Source organism: Saccostrea echinata, unplaced genomic scaffold (assembly GCF_033153115.1).
Source record: "Saccostrea echinata isolate AGI-Se365-2 ecotype Australia unplaced genomic scaffold, CSIRO_AGI_Sech_v1 ptg000054l, whole genome shotgun sequence".
NCBI classification, from domain to species: Eukaryota; Metazoa; Mollusca; class Bivalvia; order Ostreida; family Ostreidae; genus Saccostrea; species Saccostrea echinata.
The window spans coordinates 40,581,840-40,592,981 of record NW_026889803.1 but is presented as its reverse complement, the minus strand read 5'-3'; the positions used below and the strand labels follow the sequence as shown (position 1 = coordinate 40,592,981).

Genomic DNA, 11,142 nt, shown 5'->3' with positions numbered 1-11,142 from the left:
TACTAGCAAATTCCAGGATTTGGACAGTTAATTAGGTCTTTTTTTTCCTTGAAAGATTTTTGGGGAAGCCCCCCCCCCCCCACCACCACCACACACACACAGACTTTTGAATCCGTTGCTACGGGCCTGATAAAATAAATGTTTCAAATGAGTAAAAATGGACATTACTGACAACATTTTCTTTTACTTTTCCATGACCTTTTAAATACATTGTCTCAGAGCAGAAGATTGCTCTCGCCTTGTACGCCCTCTTTCTTTGACAAAAACTGGTTCCATTCTATTTCTATTGAATGCAAATTATCAACAGCAATTTGAAAAATAAAGAACTTGAAAATTTGGACCTTATGATAAATTAGGACCTTTTACCAAGGGTAATGTATTTTTCTTGGATTTATGAATTTTGCAATTACATGTACCCATTCTTTTTCGTCAAAGTGGTCAATTTCAGAAATTTCGTTTTACCAATCATGTGCTTTTTCTGTGGAATCTTAAGAATTGATGGAATGATGCTATATTTTTTTAAGAGCCAAAACATATTACATATATTCTTGAGAATTGCATGCCTTCATGTTCAGCAACTCGAGATGTACGACGATGGAATCTTCATGGTGGAGTTATCTCTCTTGAGTCAACATAGCCAAATACTTTAAGGTAGTATCGTTTTTGAAAAGGGGGGAGGGCAGAAAAAATTATTTTAATATTTGACAACTTTCCTTTCCCTCTCCCTCCTTCCTATACTACGTGCCTGATGAAATCATAAGTTTTGAAATAGGCAGCACTCGATGGGTTTCTAGTGGTGGGTCACTATTTATGGACTATATTTATAATAGTATTGAAGGCTATGGCAATTAAAATGTGACAAGCTCTCCTTTCAATGTATTATGTTTGCCTACTATATACATTCTTGGTTGTTATAACCCTACCATGTTTTATAAATGGTATATAAATGAATGACAAACATAAGGTATTTTAAATCTACAATTCATTATCAGTGTTATATATTCCTTCTTTTCTTTGTAAATATGTATTTGATGTCATCGAAACCGATTTGAAATCAGCGATATTTAATCAGGATTCAAAATTTCGCATGCCAGCCACCTTCAAATATTCAAAAGTTAACGTTGAGCCAAACCAGAAAGAAATGCGTCATCCGCAGAGAAGATTTCAAAAAATCAATATTTTACATGAACCGGTCTGTTTGTTACAGATTCTTTTTTTTTTTTTAAAAGACGCCGTTATTTTACACGCAAGAAGTTTAAATAATACTGGAGCCAGAAAAACAGAAGCCTGAGTGTGCATGCACAGCTGTATCATGGTAAATCTCCACTATACAGGGAGATTTCTATTGTGAAACCCTTAAAGCTTCCGCTTAAAGCTATACAAAAACCCTAAAAATGTATCCCGTAAAAATGTGATTACTATTACCATTATCAATTACTTCAAGGGCTTGTAAACATCACAGAGAATGCATTGGTTTATTGTTCATTTTGAGGGTGTTGATTAGAGTTAGCAAAAGTGTCCTTCATTTTCAAAATAAAACAAGAATTTTCAAATTCTAACATTTTACGTATGAAATGAAATCGCATTCAGTTCTCATCTGTAAATAAGAATGTATGCCTATATATGCTTATACCAAGTCGTTAAGACTACCTACATGTGAATCAATATTTAGTTCAAATGTTAAACATGAAGAAGTTTGTACTCAGTATATTAAAAAACCAATGTCAGGCCCGTAGGAAGCAATTCCAGTTTAGGAGAGGGGGCAACGTAACAAAAATTCTTGACAAGCAAACTAGAGGTACTGTGAGCGAGCTTACAAAATAATACCCCCGCTACAATTCTCAATTTTATAAATTTGACCTTGAACTTTCTAAAATGATCTTGTTAAAAAAGAATGACACATCTTCTGGTCTTAAGTAATCCTGTAGTGAAATATAGACATTCAATGTTTCTCCATTACTGTTATAGCCCGAACAAAATTTTTATACATTTTCTGCCAGTGATCTTGAACTTGCCGGAATGACCTTGGGTCAAGATCATGACACACCCTCAGGTCATTTTACTAAGTATGAGTTTCCAGTGATTCTACATTACAAAGTTATAACTCGGACAAGAACTTTCTACTTTTTCTTTCAGTGACCTTGAACTTACCGGAATGACTTTGAGTCAAGAGTCAAGGTCATAAGCAATCTTAGTACCAAGTATAAGCTTTCAGTGATTCTCCATTACAAAGTTATATCCCGGACACAAATTTTACACTTTGTTTTGTCAGTGACCTTGAACTTACCGGAATGACTTTGAGTCAAGGTTATGGTAAACCCTCAGGATATAATAAATCTTTATACTAAGTATGACTTCCAATAATTTTCTATTACAATGTTATGACAAGAGTTTTATACATTGTTTTGTCAGTTACCTTGAAATTGCCGGAATATAATGACCTTAAGTCAACAGTATGACACGCCCACAGGTTATAGCAATTTTTGTACCAAGTATGAGCTTCCAATGATTCTCCAATAGAGATTGTTCTTTCTGACGTATCCGTATACGTATCCGTACCGTATACGTATCGAGGTATGAGAGGCATCTCGATCCCGATGATTTAACCGTTGGGTACCATTTCCATCGTTTATTGTTTGATTTTAACCACATTCATTGGAAAATAAGATATACAGTAATATTTCTAATAAAACATATCAAGTTGTTCTTCACACCTTTCATTTTATGGAAGGATTTAAAAAAAATAAAATTAGTAAAAAAGTATGTATATTTTCATTAAATTGTTAAAAAATTAAAAAAAAGGTTAAAAAGGGACTTCCCCCTTTTCTCTCTCTCTCTCTCTCACACACACACACACAAACACACACACAATATCAGGATATATTATTGTTTCATTCTCGAAGTAACCTTTACCAGTACAAGACATATTCCCCATAATGCATACAGTCAACGCTCGTTATCTCATGCAACTTGATTGGACCAATCAAAACTTCGATATATCCAAGGATTTAATTTAACAAAGTTTAACTGTACGAGGTGTCAGAGATCAAACATTCTAGATGAGTATAAGTTTGTATACCTCAAGCAGACACTTAAAATTGATTAACAAGTGGAGAAGGCGGAAGCTGGGCCGAGGCAGGGAGAAACCAAAAAATGACAAGTCACCTTAGCAAAACTTTGACAATAAAATGTGTAGAAATTAATCAAACTCTGTGTGTGTGTGGGGGGGGGGGGGGGGTATGGATATTAAGTTTTGAGTTCCTCTTTTCCACAAAAATAATTACATATACATTAACTGTGAAAGATTAATTTGACCATACTGCATACTCTGTGTGCATGTTTGTGTGTGGGGGGGGGGGGGTGCCACTGAAAATTTCCATCCTCATTTTCTTTTTTATCATCATTAACATTCTGTATATCATTTGATTATATATGATGGACATAGTTTTCCAGAAAAGCTTTGGAAAGCTGGCAATTGTGATGGTTTGAAGACTCTAAATTCCCCAAATTGTTAGGTGATAGCCGTATCCGAAATTCCGGAGAGCTTGAGAAAGGACTATCATTTCCGAAAGTGATGCAATTACACGCATTTTTTTTTTTATCGGGGATGAATTAACAATTGTCGATAAAAGGAGATAAACGGAGAATTTTTTTTATTAATGTCTTATACATTACTTTATATACATGTTGACTAAAGTTTACTTAATGATTTATTTATTGCAATTAAGACTACCGTAATTCTTTGTGTACAAGCGGGATCAAACTTTTATCCTTTATTCTGTGTTTTTTATTTCTCTGCTACGTTGAAGCAGCCTCTTCTCTTCAATTCTATAAATTGCGTGTTGAATTGACTCACACTTGTCCCGATCTGGGCCAAAATGCATAAATAAATAAATAAAATTAAAAAAATAAATAAATAAATAAAAATCAGCCAGATAGACAAGGTAGCATAGAAGAAATAGATAAATCTATTGTTTTGGAATTTTTTAGCCTAATGTTCTTTTCTTTCTTGTAAAAAGTTAAGAGAGTTAAAAGAGTTAAGATAATGACTACCCTATTATGAAACAGTTTCTATATCAAACCATGAATTATATATAATACGCATGTACGACAACAAGAGAACTAAAAGGAAAAATCAAATTTAGCAATTGCATTTTCATTTCATTACCTATTATTTGTCGCCATGAAGTCTTTTCAAGTTAATACTGCTGAAAGGACAAAATATAAAGCAAAATCAAGTCGTATGAGAATAGGCACGAAAGAAGCAATTTCAACTGAGGAGGGGAAGGGGAGACATACAGGTATTTGTCAAATAGTTCATTGAAAAAAGAATGAAGAAAGTCAACAGACGCTATGAAAATTTGTGTGTGTTACCGGGGGGGGGGGGGTGAACTGGCATTTTTAAGCATATACTGGTAATGGTCTGGAAGCAAATTCTCTTTAGAAAACGGCTACAAGGTTTTATTGATTGTGTGGATATCAACGTCTTTTGCATTTAAGTGTGAGTGGGGGGAGGGGGTAACTTTTATGTCATCTAATGTTAATTACAGAATCAATCAATAAAATGTCCTGATGTTAAGGGAGAGAGGGGGATCCCGATAAATGTTCTTAAACAAAATTGCAATCAAAGTTTTAAACAATATAAAGAAAACAAATACAAATTTATTTAATTTCATTATCTGTTTTTTAAAAATTTTCCAGCGAAATGGTAGCGAAATGATAGACGTTTACAGCAGGTTAATACATTTTTTACTAGAAAAAATACCATATGCTATTATTAAATGAATGAGACTGCTTTAAAACCAAATAAACAACGATGGAAATTATAGTAAATAGTTTAGACATCGGGATCGAGATGCTTCTCTCACCTCGATACGTATGCGGATACGGATACTTATACGGATACGTCAGAAAGAACAATCTCTATTACAAAGTTATAGACCGTACAAGATTACACGGACAGATGGGCAAGATACATGCAATTTCTATATACTCCCCCCCCCCCAAAAAAAAAAAAAATTTATAACCCCGGGGTTATAAAAAAGACTGGGGATCAGACTTGTTTAATTGATGGGGTACAACATCTTCGCTAGCCAAAGGTTTCTGATACGCTACTCTCCTTATGCTTAGGTTTCTGATACGCTACTCTCCTCATAAACCCTTTGGCATACGGTGCTGACAAAAGACGGGATTGTTTTCGTCACGTGATCACGATTCTTACCAGGTTCGCAGATTGCGTCATCGACAGAAATAAAAAGCGTATTTAAAAAACATAATGTTTTTAAAGAATAATTAACAAGAAGGTATTGAGTTTTTAAACATGTTAAAATGCAAATCTACATCTTCAGTATAGATTCTTAATCACATATTTTGCACGTAGCTTAAGATATTGGATGACACCATATACTGATATAGCTATTCATAGAATGGCATGTTATCTTACGGATCGTTGTTTACTTGCGTTTTTCATCCCCGATATTAAAGAGTCAAGATATATCCCGAACGCAAATATCTTCATTTACAAAAAACAATTTCTGATTTGGTCGAACGATGTCGATCAACCCCAATCACAACTTGAGAAAAAAATCCCAACTTTTTTAAACACCGTATGCCAAGGGCTTATGAGGAGAGTAGCGTATCAGAAACCCTTGGCTAGCGAAGATGGGGGTACAACCGTAAATTAGCTCTGTTTTATGATGTAAGGACTAGGTATACCCTGGTAAATTTATTGAATAGGGAAATGCTCTTGTTTCTATAGTAATGTATATACTGGCAAAATTAAAGCCCCACCTCCTCCCTCGTGTTCCTGCAGGTCTGAATATAAGTTATTTTGTTCCTACTGTATATACAGAGGCATGTTTAATGAATATTTTCAGAAACAGCATTTTAGGACGACCTCACTACAGAGAAATGACCTTTAAAAAATCAAAGGTAAAGTCCTTTGGAGAGTGATCTTGATATTTCAGCAATGAGGTCAATGTTCGATCGGACTCTTACGATGTTTTTTTCGTATTAAAGTACTTCACGTATTAAACACATTTTTTTCCCGTTGAGAACTGATAAAAACCTGTTTCTTTTTATTAGCTCTACTGGTCAGAGACCAGAAGAGCTTATGCGATAGTAAGGTGTCCTTCGTCCGTCCGTCTGTCTGTCTGTCTGTCTGTCTGTCCGTCTGTCTGTAAACAATTTTTCAAAACGCTACTCCTCCTACAGTTTTGGTCCGATTTCAATATAACTTGGCACACAAGTAGACTAAACTAAGATACATAATTTAGTGCATCGGTTTTTGATTTCGATGGACGGTGTTGCCATGGTTACTAAAAATAGAAATTTCTGTGAAATTCCTTTAAAACGCTACTCCTCCTACAGTTTTGGTCCGATTTCAATATAACTTGGCACACAAGTAGATTACACTAAGATACATAATTTAGTGCATCGGTTTTTGATTTCGATGGACGGTGTTGCCATGGTTACTAAAAATAGAAATTTCTGTGAAATTCCTTTAAAACGCTACTCCTCCTACAGTTTTGGTCCGATTTCAATATAACTTGGCACACAAGTAGACTACACTAAGATACATAATTTAGTGCATCGGTTTTTGATTTCGATGGACGGTGTTGCCATGGTTACTAAAAATAGAAATTTCTGTGAAATTCCTTTAAAACGCTACTCCTCCTACAGTTTTGGTCCGATTTCAATATAACTTGGCACACAAGTAGATTACACTAAGATACATAATTTAGTGCATCGGTTTTTGATTTCGATGGACGGTGTTGCCATGGTTACTAAAAATAGAAATTTCTGTGAAATTCCTTTAAAACGCTACTCCTCCTACAGTTTTGGTCCGATTTCAATATAACTTGGCACACAAGTAGATTACACTAAGATACATAATTTAGTGCATCGGTTTTTGATTTCGATGGACGGTGTTGCCATGGTTACTAAAAATAGAAATTTCTGTGAAATTCCTTTAAAACGCTACTCCTCCTACAGTTTTGGTCCGATTTCAATATAACTTGGCACACAAGTAGACTACACTAAGATACATAATTTAGAGCATCGGTTTTTGATTTCGATGGACGGTGTTGCCATGGTTACTAAAAATAGAAATTTCTGTGAAATTCCTTTAAAACGCTACTCCTCCTACAGTTTTGGTCCGATTTCAATATAACTTGGCACACAAGTAGACTACACTAAGATACATAATTTAGAGCATCGGTTTTTGATTTCGATGGACGGTGTTGCCATGGTTACTAAAAATAGAAATTTCTGTGAAATTCCTTTAAAACGCTACTCCTCCTACAGTTTTGGTCCGATTTCAATATAACTTGGCACACAAGTAGATTACACTAAGATACATAATTTAGTGCATCGGTTTTTGATTTCGATGGACGGTGTTACCATGGTTACTAAAAATAGAAATTTCTGTGAAATTCCTTTAAAACGCTACTCCTCCTACAGTTTTGGTCCGATTTCAATATAACTTGGCACACAAGTAGACTAAACTAAGATACATAATTTAGTGCATCGGTTTTTGATTTCGATGGACGGTGTTGCCATGGTTACTAAAAATAGAAATTTCTGTGAAATTCCTTTAAAACGCTACTCCTCCTACAGTTTTGGTCCGATTTCAATATAACTTGGCACACAAGTAGACTACACTAAGATACATAATTTAGAGCATCGGTTTTTGATTTCGATGGACGGTGTTGCCATGGTTACTAAAAATAGAAATTTCTGTGAAATTCCTTTAAAACGCTACTCCTCCTACAGTTTTGGTCCGATTTCAATATAACTTGGCACACAAGTAGACTACACTAAGATACATAATTTAGTGCATCGGTTTTTGAATTCAATGGACGGTGTTGCCATGGTTACTAAAAATAGAAATTTCTGTGAAATTCCTTTAAAACACTACTCCTGCTACAGTTTTAGTCTGCTTCTAATATAATTAGGCATACAAGAAGACTATACTAAGATACATAATTTATTGCATTGGTTTTTGAATTCGATGAACAGTGTTGCCATGGTTACTTAAAATAGAAATTTCTGTGAAATTCCTTTAAAACGTTACTCCTCCTACAATTTTGGTCTGATTTCAATCTAATTTGGCACACAGTTAGAATACACTACGATACATAATATGTATTTCTGTTTTTTTTATTTGGGTGAATGGTGTTGTCATGGTTAAAGGTACTAAAAATAGAAATTTCCGTGAAATACTTTCAAAACGCTACTACTCCTAGTTTTCATTTGATTTCAATATAACTTGTCACAAAAGTAGACTACATTAAGATACATAATTCTATTTATTGTTGCATGTTGCAATGTTTCAAATCCAAGTGCTACTTTTCTTTTGTTACACAAACAGACCAGTAGAGCTACAGTCTCATCAGAGACTTCTGGTAATCATTTTTTATCTGAATCATCCAACTGCTGGAATATGAACCACAATACACAGTCTACAACCCAACAGTCTGAACAATGTGTAGATTCTCAAAACTTGAATGTTTTATATAGATGGTATACAAATTTTATCCGTCATTTACAATTCAAAACACGCTTATTTCCTTCAAACAAATAAAACTTTCAAATCAATTGACACCATTTGCAAAACACGTTCACGTTACAACTAAGGCAGGATTTCTGAATCTAACTATCCAATTTAACTGTCCATTTTAGGTGCCATGATAGCGATTTTCCCGTCTTTTCCACGAGCAGCCTTGACCTGTTTGTAATCCACACCCTCGGGAAGAGTGAACGCCTTACGGAATGACCTGTGCACTTTAATCCCGTCCTCATCAGTAGCCTCTTCTGCAGAAATACACACGACATTCTTTTTACGGGTAATGTTTATACTTCTGGGATCAAACACGGATAGATCTAGATTCTCTTGGTACGGTCCCTCTTCTGCAACCTGCATGTCCTCATCACTCCCATCAGTAATGGCGGGTACATCCTCCAATTTGACCTCCATTTCCTCATCCTCATCAGGCAAAAAGGGTCCCCCCACCGTGTAATGATTCTCGTTGCTCATGTAACAATGGACCTTACTTTGGTCTACTCCCTCGGGGATTCTTATGGTACGGGTAGATTCGCGGACATCGCTATTAAGCTCATCCCCACCAAGGTGTTTTGCATGGATCCTAACAGTACCATCCTTTACGACCACTTTCACTTCGTCGGGGTGGTAGTGGTCCAAGCGGATAGTTTTGCTCCATTTTTCGGGTATCTCACGACGCCTGTGGTGCAAAGCAGGGTGCTGTTGAGTTTGGGGTACTCCGGTCAACTCTTCATGCATCATATGCCTAAGCAGGTCCCGAAAAGAACCAGACTGCTGTTGTGCAGACATTGGACGATAGGAAATCGGCATGAAATCCATATTTTCAGTCTATTTCTAATCACCGGTACAAACAAAAAGAAATAGATGCTACAAACCACAAGGTATTACAAGCGTCAGTATGAACACCCTTTTATATAAGAAACGATAACTCGGGACAAAGCAGTTCTGGAAAGTTCATTGATCGCGTTGTTGACTGCCTTCATACGGAGACATGAGAGGGACTTAAAATATTACATAATACAATGTTTTAAAGTGATATCATTTTTTAGATAAATTAATAACTAAAAAATTCAAACTTGTATAACGAATGTTTCATTGTTAACTACAACGCTAGATTTTGTCAAACCGAGAGAGAGAATATCCTTCGATCTACCGGAAATTTATGTAATAATAATGAATTTCAATTAATTTTATACTTTTTTTTGGCTATGAATCATATTTTGTATAGTAAGCTGAATTATTAATCAGAATGTGCTTAAACTGGCATTTCATGAAAGTTTTCAATTCTGAATTTCACAGTCACCTGACGTATGGCACCCCCCCCCCCGGTAAAAATAAAGACTTGTAAAATACTTTTAAGTTATTCTCAAGTCTATTCTCCTCAGTATGACAAGTAGAAGGTCATTTTTCTTGTGAAGAAACAGGGAGTCTTTACTTGTAGGCGGATTTCTGAAGTAAATGGATGTAAATTGGTACTACCTACTTCATTCGTCGGACGTATACTCAGGGAGAGTTCCTTCAACCGATAGTCCATGTTTACTAATTGTTTTAAACTCGAGTATCTGATGTTGGTGTACCCCCCCCCCCCTTTTACACCACCAATTTCTGAGGACACGCTCGCGTATCGTGAATTCATTTAAAATACTAAACATAACGATTTAATATACTGATGTATCGGAGTGTAGGTGTTCTAGTGATTTAAAAAATCCCACAAAGCTTGGGGCATCGCCATCCATACGTTAGGCGTCTGGTGTTCTAAATATCAATACTTTTTGCTCATCTTCTAGATTAGCAGAAATGTTTCTAGTTTGTCGGGATTTTAACATGTCGATTTGTTCAATAAAATAAAGATTTTTTTTTCATAATAAAAATATACTTTAAATTATCTTTATACACAATATAGTTTCTCTTATTTTAAGGTATCCGACCCACATTAACCTCAGATTCAATGGAACTGAATGCATGACAGATATGTATGGGCTGAATACTCAGTAAATTTAGACAGTCCTTGTCTATACATCTACATTTCATTTCAAGCGGAATGACCTTGTATAGCTGATTCAGGGCCAGTGCCTCTTGGGCAAGTGCATCAAGATTACGGTACGCTCTTTGTGCCATCTGGCGAATATCATCACCAAGGACAGCAATAGACTCACCTGGTAGCCGCTTCCTCAACTCTAGCTTGGACAGCCATCTATTTTGATTTCTACTACTTCCGAATCTCTGATTTAATTTACCACTTAGGGACTGGAAAGATTCTTTGTCTTCAGCAGATAGACTCATGTAGTAGGTTCTAGCTTGGTCACGGAGACTAGCAGCAAGGAAAAGAAGTTTTGTTCTATCAGACCACCTACCTAATTCTGCACAGTCCTGGAAATGGGAAATATATTCGTCCCAATCCTCTTTACCATTCTAAGGTTCAGGTTTCATTACAAGGGACATGCCCTGCTGGGAAAAGTCAGTTATAGGGTTACCTAGCTGACGTCTTGGGAAAGGATTTCTATCAAAGTCTGGTGTCATTGGCGCTCGAAGTTCGAAACATTTCAGGGGCTATATTTGGGAACAGGTGAATTATTGGG

General features: G+C 35.7%; 1 protein-coding gene across 1 annotated transcript; it reads right to left on the bottom strand.

Annotated features, from left to right (window-relative positions):
- Positions 1–8,643: 8,643 nt before the first annotated feature.
- Positions 8,644–9,519, bottom strand: LOC133172687 (uncharacterized). The gene has a single exon (XM_061307638.1). The coding sequence runs from the start codon at positions 9,380–9,382 to the stop codon at positions 8,666–8,668; it is 717 nt and encodes a 238-aa protein (XP_061163622.1). The 5' UTR covers positions 9,383–9,519; the 3' UTR covers positions 8,644–8,665.
- Positions 9,520–11,142: the final 1,623 nt, after the last annotated feature.

Bases quoted from the DNA above. Each gene is read 5' to 3' on its own strand.
- LOC133172687 (XM_061307638.1), bottom strand. From the start codon at position 9,382: ATGGATTTCATGCCGATTTCCTATCGTCCAATGTCTGCACAACAGCAG.